The sequence below is a fragment of the Mustelus asterias genome, chromosome 15 (genome assembly GCF_964213995.1).
Source record: "Mustelus asterias chromosome 15, sMusAst1.hap1.1, whole genome shotgun sequence".
Classification (NCBI taxonomy): domain Eukaryota; kingdom Metazoa; phylum Chordata; class Chondrichthyes; order Carcharhiniformes; family Triakidae; genus Mustelus; species Mustelus asterias.
This window is the reverse complement of record NC_135815.1, coordinates 64,505,235-64,528,538: the sequence shown is the minus strand read 5'-3', so window position 1 is coordinate 64,528,538 and position 23,304 is coordinate 64,505,235. Positions and strand designations below refer to the sequence as shown.

The window sequence follows — 23,304 nt, the reverse complement described above, 5'->3', positions numbered from 1 at the left end:
TCTCACCTTAAACCTATGCCCTCTTGTTTTGGACTCCCTTACCCTGGGGAAAAGACCATGGCTATTCACCTTACCTATGCCCTTCATAATTTTATAAACCTCTATAATTCACCCCTCATCCTCCTATGCTCCAGGGAAAAAAGTCTCAACCTATCTAGCCTCTCTTTATAATTCAGACCTTCCAGTCCTGGTAACATCCTTGTAAATCTTTTGTGTACTTTTTCCATTTGAATAATATATTGTCAGATTTCTGTTTCTTAGTGAACACCAATACAAAGAACTCATTCAGTATTGTAGCCTTGTTCTGCACCTGTAAGAACTTCTTACCTTATAGGACCCTACTGCTGCAACAGGTCCACAGCAGACGCCAACTCCCTGGCCCTGCACTCAACCCTGGAACACCTAGATAACAAAGATACCTATGTCAGACTCCTATTTATTGACGACAGTTTAGCCTTCAACACCATTATTCCTACGAAACTCATCTCCAAACTTCTGGGCCTGGGCTCCTCCCAAAGAACAGTACAGCACAGGAAACAGGCCCTTCGGTCCTCCAAGCCTGTGCCGCTCCTTGGTCCAACTAGACCAATCGTTTGTATCCCTCCATTCCCAGGCTGCTCATGTGACTATCCAGGTAAGTCTTAAACGATGTTAGTGTGCCTGCCTCCACCACCCTACTTGGCAGCGCATTCCAGGCCCCCACCACCCTCTGTGTAAAAAACATCCCTCTAATATCTGAGTTATACTTCGCCCCTCTCACCTTGAGCCTGTGACCCCTCGTGATCGTCACTTCTGATCTGGGAAAAAGCTTCCCACCGTTCACCCTATCTATACCCTTCATAATCTTGTACACCTCTATTTGATCTCCCCTCCTTCTCCGTCTTTCCAGGGAGAACAACCCCAGTTTACCCAGTCTCTCCTCATAGCTAAGACCCTCCATACCAGGCAACATCCTGGTAAACCTTCTCTGCACTCTCTCTAACGCTCCACGTCCTTCTGGTAGTGTGGTGACCAGAACTGGATGCAGTACTCCAAATGTGGCCTAACCAGCGTTCTATACAGCTGCATCATCAGACTCCAGCTTTTATACTCTATACCCCATCCTATAAAGGCAAACGTACCATATGCCTTCTTCACCACCTTCTCCACCTGTGTTGCCGCCGTCAAGGATTTGTGGACTTGCACACCTAGGTCCCTCTGTGTTTCTATACTCCTGATGGCTCTGCCATTTATTGTATAACTCCTCCCTACATTATTTCTTCCAAAATGCATCACTTCGCATTTATCCCGATTAACTTCCATCTGCCACCTCTCCGCCCAATTTTCCAGCCTATCTATATCCTGCTGTATTGCCTGACAATGCTCATCGCTATCCGTATGTCCAGCCATCTTCGTGTCATCTGCAAACTTGCTGATGACACCAGTTACACCTTCTTCCAAATCATTTATATATATCACAAATAGCAGAGGTCCCAGTACAGAGCCCTGCGGAACACCACTGGTCACAGACCTCCAGCCGGAAAAAGACCCTTTGACTGTTACCCTCTGTCTCCTATGGTCAAGCCAGTTCTCCACCCATCTAGCCAGTTCTCCTTGTATCCCATGAGCGTTAACCTTCTTAACCAACCTGCCATGTGGGACTTTGTCAAATGCCTTACTGAAATCCATATAGACGACATCCACGGCCCTTCCTTCGTCAACCGTTTTTGTCACTTCCTCAAAAAACTCCTCCAAATTTGTAAGGCACGACCTCCCTCTTACAAAACCACGCTGTCTGTCACTAATGAGATTGTTCCTTTCTAAATGCGCATACATTCTGTCTCTAAGAATCCTCTTCAACAACTTCCCTGCTACGGACGTCAAGCTCACCTGCCTATAATTTCCCAGGTTATCCCTGCTACCCTTCTTAAACAACGGGACCACATTCGCTATCCTCCAATCCTCAGGGACCTCACCTGTGTCCAAAGAAGCGACAAAGATTTCCGTCAGAGGCCCAGCAATTTCATCTCTCGTCTCCCTGAGCAGTCTAGGATGGATGCCATCAGGCCCTGGGGCTTTGTCAGTTTTAATGTTCCCTAAAAAACCACCACTTCCTCCCTTGTAATGGAGATTTTCTCTAACGGGTCAACACCTCCCTCCGAGACACTCCCGGTTATCACGTCCCTCTCCTTCGTGAATACCGATGCAAAGTATTCATTTAGGATCTCCCCTATTCCCTTGGGTTGTAAGCATAATTCCCCTCCTTTGTCCCTGAGAGGTCCGATTTTCTCCCTGACAACTCTTTTGTTCCTAACGTATGAATAGAATGTCTTAGGATTCTCCTTAATCCTGCCTGCCAAGAACATCTCGTGACCTCTTTTTGCCCTTCTAACTCCCCGTTTGAGTTCTTTCCTACTCTCTCTGTATTCCTCCAGAGCTCCATCTGTTTTCAGTTGCCTGGACTTAACGTACGCCTCCCTTTTCATTTTAATCAGATCCTCAATTTCCCTGGTTATCCACGGCTCTCGAATCCTACCTTTCTTATCTTTCCTTTTACAGGCACATGCCTGTCCTGCAGCCTTATCAATTGTTCCTTAAAAGACACCCACATGCCAGACGCGGACTTACCCTCGAACATCCTCTCCCAATCAACGTCCACCAATTCCTGCCTGATCCGGCTATAGTTAGCCTTCCCCCAATTTAGCACCCTGCCCGTAGGACAGCACTCATCCTTGTCTATTACTATCTTAAAGTTAACAGAGTTGTGGTCACTATTTGCCACATGTTCCCCTACCGAAACTTTGACGACCTGACCGGGCTCATTTCCCAGAACTAGGTCCAGTATAGCCCCCTCTCGAGTCGGGCTATCTACATACTGCTCCAAAGAACCTTCCAGTATGCATTTTACAAATTCCTCCCTGTCCAGAACCCCAGCTCTAAGCACTTTCCAGTCTATACCAGGGAAATTAAAGTCCCCCACTACAACAACCCTATTATTTCTGCAGCTATCCAGAATCTCCTGACATATCCTGGAGAGATGTAGGAATAACAGAGTTGTCGTGATGGGAGATTTTAATTTCCCAAACATAGATTGGAATATCCCTAGGGCTAGGGGTTTGGATGGAGAGGAGTTTGTTAGGTGTGTCCAGGAGAGTTTCCTGACACAGTATGTGGATAAGCCTACTAGAGGAGAGGCTGTACTTGATCTGGTGCTGGCTAATGAACCTGGACAGGTGGAGGATCTCTCGGTGGGTGAGCATCTTGGGGATAGCGATCATAATTCTATCTCCTTCACGATAGCATTGGAAAGAGATAGGATCAGGCAGGCTAGGAAAGTGTTTCTCTGGAGTAAAGGGAAATACAGTGTCATCAGGGAGGAAATTAGACGGGTAAATTGGAAGGAGGCATTCTTGGGGAAAAGTACCGAAGGAAAGTGGAGGATTTTCAAGGAATGTTTGTCTGGAGCTCTGCATGACAACGTTCCGATGAGACAGGGGGGTGTTGGTAGGGTACGGGAACCGTGGTGCACGAAGGTTGTGATGAACCTGGTGAATAAGAAAAGAGAGGCGTACAGAAGGTTCAAAGAGCTAGGAGGTGTTAAGGATTTAGAGGAGTATACGGGATGTAGGAAGGAGCTTAAGAAGGAAATTAGGAGAGCGAGAAGGGGTCATGAGAAGGCCTTGGCGGGTAAGATTAAAGAGAATCCCAAGGCTTTCTACAAATATGTCAAGAGTAAAAGGATGAGATGTGAAGGCATAGGACCCTTAAAAGGTGAAGGGGGAAAAGTTTGTGCGGAACCGTTAGAAATGGCGGAGCTGCTTAATGAATACTTTACCTCAGTATTCACGGTGGAAAGGGATCTGGGTGGTTGTACTGCTGGTTTGCGGTGGACTGAAAGGATCGAGCATGTGGACATAAAGAAAGAGGATGTGTTGGAACTATTGAATGGCATCAAGGTTGGTAAGTCGCCGGGACCGGATGGGATGTACCCCAGGTTACTGTGGGAGGCGAGGGAGGAGATTGCGGAGCCTTTGGCGATGATCTTTGCATCGTCGATGGAGACGGGAGAGGTTCCGGAGGATTGGAGGATTGCAGATGTGGTCCCTATATTCAAGAAAGGGAACAGGGACAGCCCGGGAAATTACCGACCGGTGAGTCTAACCTCAGTGGTTAGTAAGTTGATGGAGAGGATCCTGAGAGACAGGATTTATGATCATCTAGAGAAGTTTAGTATGATCAAAAGTAGTCAGCACGGCTTTGTCAAGGGCAGGTCGTGCCTTACGAGCCTGGTTGAGTTCTTTGAAAATGTGACCAAACACATTGACGAAGGAAGAGCGGTGGATGTGGTCTATATGGACTTCAGCAAGGCGTTCGATAAGGTCCCCCATGCAAGACTTCTTGAGAAAGTGAGAGGGCATGGGATCCAAGGGGCTGTTGCCTTGTGGATCCAGAACTGGCTTGCCTGCAGAAGGCAGAGAGTGGCTGTGGAGGGGTCTTTCTCTGCATGGAGGTCAGTGACCAGTGGAGTGCCCCAGGGATCTGTTCTGGGACCCTTGCTGTTTGTCATTTTCATAAATGACCTGGATGAGGAAGTGGAGGGATGGGTTGGTAAGTTTGCTGACGACACCAAGGTAGGTGGTGTTGTGGATAGTTTGGAGGGATGTCAGAAGTTGCAGCGAGACATAGATAGAATGCAAGACTGGGCGGAGAAGTGGCAGATGGACTTCAACCCGGATAAGTGTGTGGTGATCCATTTTGGCAGATCCAATGGGATGAAGCAGCAGTATAATATGAAGGGTACCATTCTTAGCAGTGTAGAGGATCAGAAGGACCTTGGGGTCCGGGTCCATAGGACTCTTAAATCGGCCTCGCAGGTGGAGGATGCGGTCAAGAAGGCGTACGGCGTACTGGCCTTCATTAATCGAGGGATTGAGTTTAGGAGTCGGGAGATAATGCTGCAGCTTTATAGGACCCTGGTTAGACCCCACTTGGAGTACTGCGCGCAGTTCTGGTCACCTCATTACAGGAAAGATGTTGAAGCCATTGAAAGGGTGCAGAGGAGATTTACAAGGATGTTGCCTGGATTGGGGGGCATGCCTTATGAGGATAGGTTGAGGGAGCTTGGTCTCTTCTCCCTGGAGAGACGAAGGATGAGAGGTGACCTGATAGAGGTTTACAAGATGTTGAGAGGTCTGGATAGGGTAGACTCTCAGAGGCTATTTCCAAGGGCTGAAATGGTTGCTACGAGAGGACACAGGTTTAAGGTGCTGGGGGGTAGGTACAGGGGAGATGTCAGGGGTAAGTTTTTCACTCAGAGGGTGGTGGGTGAGTGGAATCGGCTGACGTCGGTGGTGGTGGAGGCAAACTCGTTGGGGTCTTTTAAGAGACTTCTGGATGAGTACATGGGATTTAATGGGATTGAGGGCTATAGATAGGCCTAGAGGTGGGGATGTGATCGGCGCAACTTGTGGGCCGAAGGGCCTGTTTGTGCTGTGGCTTTCTATGTTCTATATCCTTTCCTCCACTTCCCGTGGGCTGTTGGGTGGTCTGTAGTACACCCCCAGCATAGTGACTGCACCCTTCCTGTTTCTGAGTTCCACCCACAGTGACTCAGTACATGACTCCTCTAAGTTGTCTACCCTCTGCACCGCGGTAATATGCTCCCTAACTAATATCGCTACTCCCCCACCTTTTTTAGCCCCTCCTCTGTCTCGCCTAAAACACTTATACCCCGGAATATTCAGCTGCCAGTCCTGCCCTTTTAACCAAGTCTCCGTCACCGCAACCACATCCAAATTCCGCGTAAGCATTAAGGCCCTAAGTTCGTCTGTCTTACCCGTTACACTCCTCGCTTTGAAGCAGATGCACTCCAGACCTCCAGGCCCACTCAGGTCATCCTCCTCCAGAGTGCTCCTCTTCTTAGCTAGCCTTGCCCTGGCCCCCAGCTCAACCCCAGCCCCAGTACTTACTGACCTATTGTTTTGTTCCCGACCCCCCGCCACACTAGTTTAAATCCTGCCAAAACACTCTAGCAAAACTCCCAGCCAGGATATTTGCTCCCTTCCAGTTAAGGTGTAACCCATCCTTTCTGTACAGTTGCTATCCTGACTTGAAGACTTCCCAGTTATCTATGAATTTAAAACCCTCCCTCTTGCACCAGTCCTTTAGCCATGCGTTCAACTGTAGAATCTCCCTGTTCTTAGCCTCACTTGCACTAGCCACTGGGAGCAGTCCAGAGATTGCTACCCTGGAGGCCTTTTTAGCCTAGCACCCACCTCCCTGAATTTCTCTCGTATGACCCCCCTGCTCTTCCTACCTACATCATTTTCACCAATGTGTATAATTACGTCCGTTTGACTACCTTCCTTTTTTAATATGCTTCCTACCCTCTCGGAGACATCCAGTACCCCGGCACCAGGGAGGCAGACTACCATCCTGGATTCTCGTTCGCTCCCACAGAACCGCCTGTCCGTGCCTCCCTCTGCGACTGGATCCTGAACTTCATAACTCACAGACCACAATCAGTAAGGATAGGCAATAACACCTCCTCCACGATCATCCTCAACACTGGTGCCCCACAAGGCTGTGTTCCCAGCCCCCTATTATAATCCTTATACACCTATGGCTGTGTGGCCCAACATTTCCCTCCAACTCGATTTTCAAGTTTGCTGACGACACCACCGTAGTGGGTCAGATCTCAAACAATGATGAGACAGGGTACAGGAATGAGATGGAGAATCTGGTGAACTGGTGGGGCGACAATAATCTCTCCCTCGATGTCAACAAAACGAAGGAGATTGTCATCGACTTCAGGAAGCGTAAAGTAAAACATGCCCTGTCTACATCAATGGGGACAAAGTAGAAAGGATCAAGAGCTTCAAGTTTTTAGGTGTCCAGAACAATCTGCCCTGGTTCCCCCCATACACTATAGTTAAGAAAACCCACCAACGCCTCTACTGTCTCAGAAGACTAAGGAAATTTGGCATGTCCGCTATGACTCTCACCAACAAAGAACAAAGAACAATACAGCACAGGAACAGGCCCTTCGGCCCTCCAAGCCCGCGCCGCTCCCTGGTCCAAACTAGACCATTCTTTTGTATCCCTCCATTTCCACTCCGTTCATATGGCTGTCTAGATAAGTCTTAAACGTTCCCAGTGTGTCCGCCTCCACCACCTTGCCTGGCAGCGCATTCCAGGCCCCCACCACCCTCTGTGTAAAATATGTCCGTCTGATATCTGTGTTAAACCTCCCCCTCCCTTCACCTTGAACCTATGACCCCTCGTGAACGTCACCACCGACCTGGGGAAAAGCTTCCCACCGTTCACCCTATCTATGCCTTTCATAATTTTATACACCTCTATTAAGTCTCCCCTCATCCTCCGTCTTTCCAGGGAGAACAACACCAGTTTACCCAATCTCTCCTCATAACTAAGCCCCTCCATACCAGGTAACATCCTGGTAAACCTCCTCTGTACTCTCTCCAATGCCTCCACGTCCTTCTGGTAATGTTGCGACCAGAACTGGACGCAGTATTCCAGATGCGGCCGAACCAACGTTCAAAACATCTGCAACATCAGACCCCAACTTTTATACTCTATGCCCCGTCCTATAAAGACAAGCATGTCATATGCCTTCTTCACCACCTTCTCCACCTGTGACGTCACTTTCAAGGATCTGTGGACTTGCACACCCAGGTCCCTCTGCGTATCTACACCCTTTATGGTTCTGCCATTTATCATATAGCTCCTCCCTACATTATTTCTACCAAAATGCATCACTTCGCATTTATCAGGATTGAACTCCATCTGCCATTTCTTTGCCCAAATTTCCAGCCTATCTATATCCTTCTGTAGCTTCTGACAATGCTCCTCACTATCTGCAAGTCCTGCCAATTTTGTGTCATCCGCAAACTTACTGATCACCCCAGTTACACCTTCTTCCAGATCATTTATATAAATCACAAACGGCAGAGGTCCCAATACAGAGCCCTGCGGAACACCACTAGTCACAGGCCTCCAGCCGGAAAAAGACCCTTCCACTACCACCCTCTGTCTTCTGTGACCAAGCCAGTTCTCCTCCCATGTAGCCACCTCCCCCTTTATCCCATGAGATCCAACCTTTTTCACCAGCCTACCATGAGGGACTTTGTCAAACGCTTTACTAAAGTCCATATAGACGACATCCACGGCCCTTCCCTCGTCAACCATTTTGGTCACTTCTTCAAAAAACTCCACCAGGTTAGTGAGGCATGACCTCCCTCTCACAAAACCATGCTGACTATCGTTAATGAGTTTATTCCTTTCTAAATGCGCATACATCCTATCTCTAACGTTTACAGATGTATCATAGGAAGCATTCTTTCTGGTTGTATCACAGCTTGGTATGGCTCCTGCTCTGCCCAAGACTGCAAGAAACTACAAAAGGTCGTGAATGTAGCCCAATCCATCATGCAAACCAGCCTCCCATCATTGACTCTGTCTACACTTCCCACTGCCTTGTCAGGGGAGTGGGAAAAGGAGTTGTAGTCCAGAAGTCAGTGTTGAGGGTGGTGAGGTATTGGGGAAGATATCAGGGTCAAGGGTGGGTACCAGTAGACAGAAAGGTGGGCTGAAGTGTGTCTACTTCAATGCAAGGAGCATCCGGAACAAGGATGAACTTGGGGCGTGGTTTGGTACTTGGGACTACAATGTTGTGGCCATTACGGAGACGTGGGTAGAACAAGGACAGGAATGGTTGTTGGATGTTCCGGGGTATAGATGTTTCACTAAGTGTAGGGAAGCTGGTAAAAGAGGTGGAGGAGTAGCATTGTTAATCAAGGATAGTTTAACGGCTGCGGAAAGGCACTTCGAGGGGGATCTGCACACTGAGGTAATATGGGCTGAGGTTAGAAATAGGAAAGGAGCGGTCGCGTTGTTAGGAGTTTACTATAGGCCCCCAAATAGTAATAGAGATGTGGAGGAAGAAATTGCTAAGCAGATTATGGATATGTGTGGGGGTCACAGGGTAGTTGTCATGGGGGACTTTAACTTTCCAAATATTGATTGGAACCTTTGTAGGTCAATTAGTTCGGATGGGGCAGTTTTTGTGCAGTGTGTGCAGGAGGGTTTCCTGACACAATATGTGGATAGGCCGACAAGAGGTGAGGCCACATTGGATTTGGTACTGGGAAATGAACCGAGCCACGTGCTAGATTTGGTTGTGGGAGAGCACTTTGGAGATAGTGCCCACAATTCGGTGTCTTTTGTTATTGCATGGAGAGGGATAGGGCCGTACGGCAGGGCAAGGTTTACAATTGGGGGAGAGGTAATTATGATGCGATTAGGCAAGAATTAGGGGGCATAAGATGGGAACAGAAACTGTCAGGGAAAGGCATTAATGAAAAGTGGAACTTTTTCAAGGAACAAATACTGGGTGTCCTTGATAGGTATGTCCCTGTCAGGCAGGGAGGAAATGGCCGAGTGAGGGAACCATGGTTCACGAAAGAGGTGGAATGTCTTGTGAAAAGGAAGAGGGAAGCTTTTGTAGGGATGAGGAAACAAGGTTCAGATGGCTCGATTGAGGGTTACATGTTAGCAAGGAATGGGCTGAAGAAGGGGCTTCGGAGAGCTAGGAGGGGACATGAGAAGTCCTTGGCGGGTCGGATCAAGGAAAACCCCAAGGCTTTTTACTCTTATGTGAGGAATAAAAGAATGACCAGGGTGAGGTTGGGGCCGGTCAAGGACAGTAGTGGGAACTTGTGTATGGAGTCAGTAGAGATAGGCGAAGTGATGAATGAATACTTTTCTTCAGTGTTCACCAAGAAGAGGGGCCATGTTTTTGAGGAAGAGAAGGTGTTACAGGCTAATAGGCTGGAGGAAATAGATGTTTGGAGGGAGGATGTACTGGCAGTTTTGAATAAACTGAAGGTCGATAAGTCCCCTGGGCCTGATGAAATATATCCTAGGATTCTTTGGGAGGCAAGGGCTGAGATTGCAGAGCCTTTGGCTTTGATCTTTGGGTCCTCACTGTCCATGGGGATGGTGCCAGAGGACTGGAGAATGGCGAATGTTGTTCCTCTGTTTAAGAAAGGGAATAGAAATGACCCTGGTAATTATAGACCGGTTAGTCTTACTTCGGTGGTTGGTAAATTGATGGAAAAGGTCCTTAGGGATGGGATTTACGACCATTTAGAAAGATGCGGATTAATCCGGGATAGTCAGCACGGATTCATGAAGGGCAAGTCGTGCCTCACAAATTTGATAGAATTTTTTGAGGAGGTAACGAAGTGTGTTGATGAAGATAGGGCAGTTGATGTCATATACATGGATTTTAGTAAGGCGTTTGATAAAGTCCCCCATGGTCAGCTTATGATGAAAGTGAGGAGGTGTGGGATGGAGGGAAAGTTGGCCGATTGGATAGGTAACTGGCTGTCTGATCGAAGTCAGAGGGTGGTGGTGGATGGAAAATGTTCGGACTGGAGGCAGGTTGCTAGCGGAGTGCCACAGGGATCAGTGCTTGGTCCTCTGCTCTTTGTGATTTTTATTAATGACTTAGAGGAGGGGGCTGAAGTAAATTTGCTGATGACACCAAGATTGGTGGAGTAGTGGATGAGGTGGAGGGCTGTTGTAGGCTGCAAAGAGACATAGGTAGGATGCAAAGCTGGGCTGAAAAATGGCAAATGGAGTTTAACCCTGATAAATGTGAGGTGATTCATTTTGGTAGGACTAATTTAAATGTGGATTACAGGGTCAAAGGTAGGGTTCTGAAGACTGTGGAGGAACAGAGAGATCTTGGGGTCCATATCCACAGATCTCTAAAGGTTGCCACTCAAGTGGATAGAGCTGTGAAGAAGGCCTATCGTGTGTTAGCTTTTATTAACAGGGGGTTGGAGTTTAAGAGCCGTGGGGTTATGCTGCAACTGTACAGGACCTTGGTGAGACCACATTTGGAATATTGTGTGCAGTTCTGGTCACCTCAGTATAAGAAGGATGTGGAAGCGCTGGAAAGAGTGCAGAGGAGATTTACCAGGATGCTGCCTGGTTTGGAGGGTAGGTCTTATGAGGAAAGGTTGAGAGAGCTAGGGCTGTTCTCTCTGGAGCGGAGGAGGCTGAGAGGAGACTTAATAGAGGTTTATAAAATGATGAAGGGGATAGATAGAGTGAACGTTCAGAGACTATTTCCTCGGGTGGATGGAGCTATTACAAGGGGGCATAACTATAGGGTTCATGGTGGGAGATATAGGAAGGATATCAGAGGTAGGTTCTTTACGCAGAGAGTGGTTGGGGTGTGGAATGGACTGCCTGCAGTGATAGTGGAGTCAGACACTTTCGGAACATTTAAGCGGTTATTGGATAGGCACATGGAGCACACCAGGATGATAGGGAGTGGGATAGCTTGATCTTGGTTTCAGATAAAGCTCAGCACAACATCGTGGGCTGAAGGGCCTGTTCTGTGCTGTACTGTTCTATGTTCTATGCCTTGGCAAAGCAGCCAGCATGATTAAGGATCCCACGCACCCCAGACACTCTTTCTTCCAGCTTCTTCCGTCAGGAAAAAGATATAAAAGTCTGAGGTCATGTACCTAACGACTCAAGAACAGCTTCTTCCCAGCTGCTATCAGACTTTTGAATGGACCTACCTTGCACTATGTTGATCTTTCGCGACACCCTAGCTATTACTGTAGCACCACATTCTGGACTCTCTCGTTTCCTTCTCTATGAACGGTATCTTTGTCTGTATAGCACGCAAGAAACAATACTTTTCACTGTATAGTAATACACTTGACAATAATAAATCAAATCAAATCAAAGGACCCGGTCCCCCTCTTGTTTCCCACTGGTAATTAAATGCCTGTACGAGAATTTGGGGTTATCCTTTATGTTGACTATGGTTCTATTTTCATACGTTCTCTTTGCCAGTCTTATTTACCTTTTTACTTCTGCTCTCGACCTATTTGCCTGACCTGCATCAGGCACTCTCCTTTATTGTTTCATGCAAGGTGGTGGGTTCTAAGTATCATTATGCAGTGAATTGCCCACAATGAAAGAATCCTATGTTTGAAGTAGCACATGAAACAGATATTTCCGAAACTGAAAATGATGATGTGTGACTTCTATGAAGTTGGTCAATGGGAGTTTGAATCCTGTGAAGACAGATCCATTCACCTGCACAGTTTTAGATAGCAGTTGCACTTCCACAATGTGGGGTGGGCTGGCTTAACTGCTACCTGGAGCCTCTCGACAAGGCAGATTGGAGGAAGGTTAAGGTGTCCGGAAGCTCTCCCTACTTCAGTTTTGGGGATGATAACATATATAACATAAAGCTAAACCTCCCATGCAAGATAGCTGGGATCTGTCTCCTTATCAATACTGATGTGGTCTCTAGTGAAATATTATTAAACAATGAAAGGAACACAGCTGAAACTAGACATGGGAAATGACAGAATATTCAGGAAAACTGTGGATCTGCATTTTATTCGGTCAGGCCTTTACTGCCTGTCATAAAGGAGGCCAGACGTTTCTCATCAAAGAGTTAAAACAGTCTTGTTAACTTCTGAAGAAAGAAGTTTGGTAGACAAGACAGAACAGGCTAGAATTGCCATTAGGAGTAGAAGCCCCTGTTATTGAGACATTTTAGTAGTTGCCAAAAAACGGGAGACCAGCGGATAAAGGATGTGAAACTAAAAGAGTTAGAAAGAATTCAATGTATACTCAAAAACCAGACAGTGGACAGTCAGCCTTATCACAGGTGGACATGCACAGAAAACGTGCTTCCTGACGGTATATTAAAAAGCTAATGCTAGAAGAGTAGCTCATAGTTTTTGTGAAAGATTTGATAGTCAAAGTGTCAGGGACTGCAGGAAAAAATTCTTAATGATTTTGTTCGCTTATTTAGCAGCATATTCCTGGGAGTGCAAATTTTTTGATATAAAAGCTGCGTTTTGGAGAGTGAAAAGTACCATTGTGGGCGGTATGGTGGTTCAGTGATTAGCACTGCTGCCTCACACGCCAGGGTCCCAGCTTCAATTCCGGTCTCGGGTCACTGTCTGTGTGGAGTTTGCACCTTCGCCCTGTGTCTGTGTGGGTTTCCTCTGGGTGCTCTGGTTTCCTCCCACAGTCCAAAGACGTGTGGGTTAGGTTGATTGGCCATGCTAAATTAACCCTAGTGACAGGGGGATTATCAGGGTAAATGGGTGGGGTTGCGGGAATAGGGCCTGGGTGGTATTATGATCGGTGCAGACTTGATGGTCCAAATGGCTTCCTTCTGTACTGTCGGGATTCTATGATTGTATGAAAAATTTCAAAGGCAACTGTTTTTGAAATCACCTAAAGAAGCTGGCAAATGGCATTTACATTGTTGGGCAATTGCAATATTAAACAGGTGATAGATATTAGTCCACCTATAAATAAGGAACTCAGAAGACTATGAATAGGGACAGCTGGAACACTGAGAAGAGGAGGAACTGGGTTTGTCCGTTACTTTGCTCTCTTGGAAATAAACCTGCTTTAAGGGTATAGGCTAGCTTCAGACTAATTTTTCCTTAATTACAATTATTAGATATAACAGTGTTTATATTGGAGTAGAGGGTCAATGTTCAAAATTTGCCAGTGATACCAAACTTGGAGTTGTAGCAAATAGTGAAGATGATACCAATTAATTGCAACAGGACATGAGTTAGCAGAATTGGCAGACAAGTGGCAGATGTAATTTATCACAGAGAAATGCAAGGTGATCCATTTTGGCAGGAAGGATTGGGACAGGCAGTAAAGACTTAATGGTACAGTTCTAAAGAACATGCAGGGACCCAATGGTTGTACATACATGTACATACAATATTCTGCTTGTGTCACAGCTAGAGCTTTATATAGGTACAACATTGCTTCCATACTTTTTTATTTATGAACCCAAGATTTCAATTTATTTTCTCACTGCTCATTTGATATGTCCTGCAAACTTGAAAGATCTGTATCCAGTTGAGGTCAATGCACTTTAGGGCCCGCACTTTCCAACCATTCTTGCAGGCTGGATCATCAAGGGTGCATAGAACAGAAATACCGTTGACAGCAGCGGGATCAGAAGATCCTGCTGCCGGCCTATGGCGGGCCATCTCCATTGCCGCAAAATCCATGGTGGAAAATCCATGAAGGATATGAGTGTAGAGAGCATTTACTAGATTGGCTCCAGTGAGGAAGTATTTTACCTACAAGGTTAGGTTGGGAAAATTGGCATTATTCTGCTTGAAGCAAATCTGATTGAGGTGAGATTTCATAGAGGTATAGAAGTTATGACAGATTTTGAGAAGGTAGACAAAGAAAAGCTCTTCCCATTAGGGACTGGGGGGCACAGATTTAAGATTTTGGGCAAGAAATGCAGGGGTTGTGAGGAAGAACTTTTTATGTAGTGAGTCACAATGAGCTGGAAACACATCCAGTGGGGCGGAAGTAGAGATATGAATGATTTAAAAAGGAAATTGGTTGGACGGCACTGTGGCACAGTGGTTAGCATAGCTGCCTCACAGTGCCAAGGACCTGGGTTCAATTCGGGCATTTGCACATTCTCCCCGTGTCTATGCGGGTTTTTTCTAGTTGCTCCGGTCCCACAGTCCAAAGATGTGTGGGTTAGGTTGATTGGTCATGTTCAGTGTCAGGGAGATTAGCAGGGTAAATATGTGGGGTAATGGGGATAGGGGCTGGATGGGATTGTTGTCGGTGCAGGCTCAATTAACTCTTTCACCATCGGGATTCTATGATCTATTCTTCTATGATCGATGACACTTGAGGGAACTAACTTACGAGTTGAGGACAGAGTGGGGGGTATGGAACATTCTGGCTTGCCTCAGTGGACTGAATGGCCACCTCCTCGTAGAGCATTAAGACTCTGAGATCCTCCTCCTCCCCACCACCTTTCCTTTCTTCCATACTTGTTTAAAACATGTTACTTCTCCAGCATTTTCCAGGACTGGAAGAAAGATAACCTACCTGAAACTTGGACTGCTTTTCTCTCCACAGATGTTGCCTGACCGGAGTATTTCTTCCATTTTGTGTTTTATTTCAGATTTCCACTTCCGCAATGTTTTACTTTTGTCATGGAACCATCTACTAATCCAGACTTTGCAACTGCATTGCAACAGAGTTTTAAATGCTTATACAGGAAGCTTTAATGTTATATTTTGATATAAGTTTGGCCAAAAAGCTTGAACGCAAGAAATGTGTACATGCACAAAACCTTTCAGAGACATACAATTTGTGACCATAATTAGCCAGCTACATTCAATGAAATTACATGGTCACTGGAATGTTTTAATTCACTGTTGAAGTTTGACTAATATGCATTTCTACATTTTGTTTAAGTGGCTCTGTGATGAAATAATTGTGCTGCACCTCGGTTATCTGAACTACACAGAATACATGATCACTGTTACCTTCTACAATTTAGAAAATCCTCAGTTTTCAATAAAGAATGTGAATTTCACTGTAAGTATGCATCCATTTAAGTGCTTGATTATTCCGGAACTAAAATTGCAAAGTAACATTAGTGTCGCACAAGTGAGAATCTAACCATTTCCTCTTGACATTCAATGACCTTACACTCGCTGAATCCCCCACTATTAACATCTAAGGTCGGGAGTGGGATGTCGAAGGGTTGCCTCCCCTCTCTACTAAACTCGACAGCCATATAAATATTGTGTCGACAAGAACAGGTCAGAGGTTAGGAATGTGAATTCTGCTGAGTAACTGGGCCGATTGGGCTGGAAGAAAAGGTTGGCAGGAAAAACTGTAGCTGAACAATGGGCTACCTTCAAAAAAGATATGGTCTGGGCATAGTCGAGTATATTCTCTTCAAAGGGAATATTCGGGCAAACAAATCCAGAGCTGCCTGGATGAAAAATAAATAGAAATATCAGGAGATGTCATTAAAGCCTTCCAAAAAATAATAGGATAGAGTGTTCGGAAAGTGTTAGGAATCTAACTTCAGGCACAGCAAATAAAGGGATGACAATGAGAAGGGAGACGATTAATGCAGGACTGAGAGTGTTGTATTTGAATGTGCGCAGTATATGAAAAAAGATAAATGAGCTGGAAGCGCAGGTTGAAATTGATGGGAACGATGTTGTGGGCATCACAGAGACGTGGCTGCAAGGGGATCAAGGCTGGGAACTAAATATACAAGGAAACACATCCTATCAAAAAGACAGGCAGGTGGATAGAGGGGGTGGGGTTGCCTTGTTAGTAAGAAATGAAATGAAATTGATAGCAAGAAATGATGTAGGGTCAGAAGATGTAGAATCAGGTGTGGGTAGAGTTGAGCAACTGCAAAAGTAAAAATACCGTAATGAGAGTTGTGTACAAGCCTCCGAACAGGAGCCAGGATGTGGAACACAATCATTGAATCATTGAAACTCTACAATGTAGAAGGAGGCCATTCAGTCCATTGAGTTTGCACCGACAACAATCCCACCCCAGGCCCTTTCCCCACACATTTACCCCGCTAACCTACACATCCCGGGACACTATGGGCAATTTAGCATGGCCAATCAACCTAACCCGCACATCTTTGGACTGTGGGAGGAAACTGGAACACCCGGAGAAAACCCACGCAGACACGGGGAGAACGTGTAAACTCCACACAGACAGTGACCCAAGGCAGGAATCGAACCCCGGTCCCTGGAGCTATGAGGCAGCAGTGCTAACTGTGCCACCGTGTCACCCAGGTAAGATGCCAAGATACACCAAGAGATAAAAATGTGCAGGAAAGACAAGGTTACAGTGATCATGGGGGAATTTTTAAAATTTTAAGTTTATTAATGTCACAAGTAGGCTTACATTAACACTGCAATGTAGTTACTGTGAAAATTCCCTAGTTGCCACACTCTGGAGCCTGTTCGGGTACACTGAGGGAGAATTTAGCATTGTCAATGCACCTAACCAACATTATGCAGGTGGACTGGGAAAATCAGGTTGGTAGTGGATCCCAAGAAAAGGAATTTGGCATGTCTATGAGATGGCCTTTTGAAGCAGCAGGGTATAGGCAATTCTGGATTTGGTGATGTGTAATGAGGCAGCCTTGATAAGGGAGCTTAAGATGAAGAAACCCTTGGGAAGCAATGATCATAATATGATAGAATTCACCCTACAGTTTGAGAGGGAGAAGCTGGAATCAGATGTAATAGTATTACAGTTGAGAAGAGGCAACGACAGAAGAATGAGGGAGGAGATAGCCACAGCTGATTGGGAGAGGAACCTAGCAGGAAAGATGGTGGAACAGCAATGGCAGGAGTTTCTAGGAGTAGTTCGGGAGACAGCAAAATGTCATCCCCAGGAAGAAGAGCATAGTAAGAGAATGAGAATCTCATTCTCCCCTTGCCGCAGATAGGGGCCAGCACGGTGGCACAGTGGTTAGCACTGCTGCCTTACAGTGCCAGGGACCCGGGTTCAATTCCGGCATTGGGTCTGTCTGTGTGGAGTTTGCATATTCTGCGTGGATTTCCTCCGGGTGCTCCGGTTTCCTCCCACAGTCCAAAGATGTGCGGGTTAGGTTGATTGGCCATGCTAAATTTGCCCTTAGTGTCCTGAGATGCATAGGTTAGAGGGATTAGTGGGTAAATATGTTGGGATATGGGGTAGGGCCTGGGTGGGATTGTGGCTGGTGCAGACTTGATGGGCCGAATGGCCTCTTTCTGTGCTGTAGGTTTTCCATGATTCAATGTTTCCTCCCACAATCCAAAGATGTGCAGGTTAGGTTGATTGCCATGCTACATTAACCCTTAGTGTCAGGGGATTAGAACATAGAACATAGAACAGTACAGCACAGAACAGGCCCTTCAGCCCACGGTGTTGTGCTGAGCTTTATCTGAAACCAAGATCAAGCTATCCCACTCCCTATCATCCTGGTGTGTTCCATGTGCCTATCCAATAATCGCTTAAATGTTCCTAAAGTGTCTGACTCCACTATCACTGCAGGCAGTCCATTCCACACCCCAACCACTCTCTGCGTAAAGAACCTACCTCTGATATCCTTCCTATATCTCCCACCATGAACCCTATAGTTATGCCCCCTTGTAATAGCTCCATCCACCCAAGGAAATAGTCTTTGAACGTTCACTCTATCTATCCCCTTAATCATTTTATAAACCTCTATTAAGTCTCCCCTCAGCCTCCTCCGCTCCAGAGAGAACAGCCCTAGCTCCCTCAACCTTTCCTCATAAGACCTACCCTCCAAATCAGGCAGCATCCTGGTAAATCTCCTCTGCACTCTTTCTAGCGCTTCCACATCCTTCTTATAGTGAGGTGACCAGAACTTCACACAATATTCCAAATGTGGTCTCACCAAGGTCCTGTACAGTTGCAGCATAACCCCACGGCTCTTAAACTCCAAGCCCCTGTTAATAAAAGATAACACACTATAGGCCTTCTTCACAGCTCTATCCACTTGAGTGGCAACCTTTAGAGATCTGTGGATATGGACCCCAAGATCTCTCTGTTCCTCCACAGTCTTCAGAACCCTACCTTTGACCCTGTAATCCACATTTAAATTAGTCCTACCAAAATGAATCACCTCACATTTCTCAAGGTTAAACTTCATTTGCCATTTTTCAGCCCAGCTTTGCATCCTATCTATGTCTCTTTGCAGCCTACAACAGCCCTCCACCTCATCCACTACTCCACCAATCTTGGTGTCATCAGCAAATTTACTGATCCACCCTTCAGCCCCCTCCTCGAAGTCATTAATAAAAATCACAAAGAGCAGAGGACCAAGCACTGATCCCTGTGGCATTCCGCTAGCAACCTGCCTCCAGTCCGAAAATTTTCCATCCACCACCACCCTCTGTCTTCGATCAGATACAGTAAGAAGTCTCACAACACCAGGTTAAAGTCCAACAGGTTTATTTGGTAGCAAATACCATAAGCTTTCGGAGCACAGCTCCTTCATCAGATGGAGTGGATATCTGTTCTCCAACAGTGCACAGACACAGAAATCAAGTTACAGAATACTAATTAGAATGCAAATCTCTACAGCCAGCCAGGTCTTAAAGCTACAGACAATGTGGGTGGAGGGAGCATTCAACACAGGTTAAAGAGATGTGTATTGTCTCCAGACAGAACAGCTAGTGAGATTCTGCAAGATCAGGGGGAAAGCTGTGGGGGTTACTGATAATGTGACATAAATCCAACATCCCAGTTTAGGCCGTCCTCATGTATGCGGCCACATTGTGTCATTGTCCTCATGTGTCCACCCACATTGTCTGTACCTTTAAGACCTGGCTGGCTGTAGAGATTTGCATTCTAATTAGTATTCTGTAACTTGATTTCTGTGTCCCACACCTTCTTACTTTCATCATAAGCCGACCATGGGGGAACCTTATCAAACGCCTTACTAAAATCCATGTATATGAGATCAACTGCCCTACCTTCATCAACACACTTAGTTACCTCCTCAAAAAATTCTATCAAATTTGTGAGGCACGACTTGCCCTTCACGAATCCGTGCTGACTATCCCGGATTAATCCGCATCTTTCTAAATGGTCGTAAATCCCATCCCTAAGGACCTTTTCCATCAATTTACCAACCACCGAAGTAAGACTAACTGCTCTATAATTACCTGGGTCATTTCTATTCCCTTTCTTAAACAGAGGAACACTCTCCAGTCCTCTGGCACCATCCCCGTGGACAGTGAGGACCCAAAGATCAAAGCCAAAGGCTCTGCAATCTCATCCCTTGCCTCCCAAAGAATCCTAGGATATATTTCATCAGGCCCAGGGGACTTATCGACCTTCAGTTTATTCAAAACTGCCAGGACATCCTCCCTCCGAACATCTATTTCCTCCAGCCTATTAGCCTGTAACACCTTCTCTTCCTCAAAAACATGGCCCCTCTCCTTGGTGAACACTGAAGAAAAGTATTCATTCATCACCTCGCCTATCTCTACTGACTCCATACACAAGTTCCCACTACTGTCCTTGACCGGCCCTAACCTCACCCTGGTCATTCTTTTATTCCTCACAAAAGAGTAAAAAGCCTTGGGGTTTTCCTTGATCCGACCCGCCAAGGACTTCTCATGTCCCCTCCTAGCTCTCCTAAGCCCCTTTTTCAGCTCATTCCTTGCTAACTTGTAACCCTCAATTGAGCCATCTGAACCTTGTTTCCTCATCCCTACTTAAGCTTCCCTCTTCCTTTTCACAAGACATTCCACCTCTTTCATGAACCATGGTTCCCTCACTCGGCCATTTTCTCCCTGCCTGACAGGGACATACCTATCAAGGACACCCAGTATTTGTTCCTTGAAAACGTTCCACTTTTCATTAGTGCCTTTCCCTGACAGTTTCTGTTCCCATCTTATGCCCCCTAATTCTTGCCTAATCGCATCATAATTACCTCTCCCCCAATTGTAAACCTTGCCCTGCCGTACGGCCCTATCCCTCTCCATTGCAATAACAAAAGACACCGAATTGTGGTCACTATCTCCAAAGTGCTCTCCCACAACCAAATCTAACACTTGGCCCGGTTCATTTCGCAGTACCAAATCCAATGTGGCCTCACCTCTTGTCGGCCTATCCACATATTGTGTCAGGAAACCCTCCTGCACACACTGCACAAAAACTGCCCCATCCGAACTAATTGACCTACAAAGGTTCCAATCAATATTTGGAAAGTTAAAGTCCCCCATGACAACTACCCTGTGACCCCCACACATATCCATAATCTGCTTAGCAATTTCTTCCTCCACATCTCTATTACTATTTGGGGGCCTATAGTAAACTCCTAACAACGTGACCGCCTCTTTCCTATTTCTAACTTCAGCCCATATTACCTCAGTGTGCAGATCCCCCTCGAAGTGCCTTTCCGCAGCTGTTAAACTGTCCTTGATTAACAATGCTACTCCTCCACCTCTTTTACCAGCTTCCCTTCACTTACTGAAACATCTATACCCCGGAACGTCCAACAACCATTCCTGTCCTTGTTCTACCCACGTCTCCGTAATGGCCACAACATCGTAGTCCCAAGTACCAATCCACGCCCCAAGTTCACCTACCTTGTTCCGGATGCTCCTTGCATTGAAGTAGACACACTTCAACCCATTCACAACTCTTTGAAGTTTCTTGTGGTCTTAGCTAGAGCAGGAGCCATACCAAGCTGAGATACAACCAGAAAGAATGCTTCCTATGATGCATCTGTAAAAGATGTTGAGAGTCGTAGTGGACATACCAAATTTCCTTAGTCTTCTGAGAAAGTAGAGGTGTCGGTAGGCTTTCTTAACTATAATGGGGGGACCAGGACAGGTTGTTGGTGATCTGGACACCTAAGAACTTGAAGCTCTCAACCATTTCTACTTCATCCCTGTTGATGTAGACAAGGGCATGCCCTCCACTATGCTTCCTGAAGTCGGTGACTATCTTCTCCGTTTTGTTGACATTGAGGGAGAGATTATTGTCGTTGCATCAGTTCACCAGATTCTCTATCTCTTCCTATACTCTGTCTCGTCATTGTTTGAGATCCGACGCACTATGGTGATGTCATCAGCAAACTTGAAAATCGAGTTGGAGGGGAATTTGGCCACACAGTCATATATGTATAAAGAGTATGGTAAGGGGCTGAGGACATAGCCTTGCGGGGCACCAGTATTGAGGGTGATCGTGGAGGTGTTGTTGTTGCCTATCCTTACTGATTGTGGTTTGTGGGTTAGGAACTTTAAAATTTAGGAATTTCAAGATCCAGTTGTAGAGGGAGGAGCCAAGACCCAGGCCACGGACTTTGGAGATGAGTTTCATAGGAATAATGGTGTTGAAAGCTGAGCTGTAGTCGATAAATAGGAGTCTGACATAATCTGCTGTGGAACTGTTGCGGCGGTAAGCGAACTGTAGTGGATCCTGGCAATCTGGGAGGCCAGAATTGATTTATGCCATGATTAACCTTTCGAAGCACTTCATAATGATGGATATCAGTGCCACAGACAACAGTCATTAAGGCACACTTTTCTTTGGTACTGGGATGATGGTTGTCTTCTTGAAGCAGATAGGGACCACAGATTGTTGTAAAGAGAGGTTGAAGATGTCTGCGAATACCCCTACCGGCTGATCGGCACAGGATCTGAGTCCTCGTCTGGGTACCCCAACCGGGCCAGTCGCTTTCTGTGGATTGACCTTCGAGAAGGCTGCTCTGACATCTGCAATGGTGACCTCAGATACAAGTTCATTCTAGGCTTCCAGGGTGGAGGGCGTACTCTCGCTGACCTCTTGCTCAAAACTGGCAGAGAATGTATTGAGCTCATCAGGGAGGGGTGCATTGGTGCTGGTGATTTTAAATGCCTTCATCTTGTAGCCTGTTATGTCCTGCAGACCTTGCCTTAGTCGGCGGGGGTCCGTGCGGCTAGCCTGGGACTCTAGTTTGGTCCGTTAGTGTCTTTTGGCAACTTTGATGCATCTCCTTAGATCATAGAAATCATAGAAACCCTACAGTGTAGAAAGAGGCCATTCGGCCCATCGAGTCTACACCGACCACAATCCCACCCAGGCCCTACCCCCATATCCCTACATATTTACCCGCTAATCCCTCTAACCTACCCATCTCAGGACACTAAGGGGCAATTTTTTTAGCACGGCCAATCAACCTAACCCGCACATCTTTGGACTGTGGGAGGAAACTGGAGCACCCGGAGGAAACCCACGCAGACACGAGGAGAATGTGCAAACTCCACACAGACAGTGACCCGAGCCGGGAATCGAACCCAGGTCCCTGGAGCTGTGAAGCAGCAGTGCTAACCACTGTGCTACCGTGCCGCCCAGATCATATCTGGCTTTCTTGTATAGCTCAGGGTCATAGAGTCATAGAGGTTTACAGCATGGAAACAGGCCCTTTGGCCCAACTTGTCCATGCCGCCCTTTTTTTTAAACCTCTAAGCTAATCTCAATTGCCCGCATTTGGCCCATATCCCTCTATACCCATCTTATCCATGTAATTGTCTAAGTGCTTTTTAAAAGACAAAATTATACCCGCCTCTATTATTGCCTCTGGCAGCTTGTTCCAGACACTCACCACCCTCTGTGTGAAACAATTGCCCTCTGGACACTGTTGTATTTCTCCCCTCTCACCTTATACCTATGTCCTCTAGTTTTAGATTCCCCTACCTTTGGGAAAAGATAGTGACTATCAAGCTGATCTGCGCCCCTCATTATTTTATAGACCTCTATAAGATCACCCCTCGGCCTTTTACGCTCCAGAGAAAAAAGTCCCAGTCTATTCAGCCCCTCCCTATAACTCAAACCATCAAGTCCCGGTAGCATCCTAATAAATCTTTTCTGCACTCTTTCTAGTTTAATAATATCCTTTCTATAATAGGGTGATCAGAA

General features: G+C 46.2%; 1 protein-coding gene across 4 annotated transcripts in view; it reads left to right on the top strand.

The window, feature by feature from the left end:
* Positions 1-23,304, top strand: part of tmem181 (transmembrane protein 181) — a 199,900-nt gene that overhangs the window by 71,119 nt on the left and 105,477 nt on the right. For 3 of the 4 annotated variants that reach the window (XM_078230007.1, XM_078230008.1, XM_078230005.1), the window contains one exon: positions 15,310-15,432. The exons of the other annotated variant lie outside the window; for it this stretch is intronic. In XM_078230007.1, coding sequence (XP_078086133.1) covers positions 15,310-15,432 — 123 coding nt within the window. The remainder of the gene's footprint in view (positions 1-15,309; positions 15,433-23,304) is intronic. 4 annotated transcript variants of the gene reach the window in all.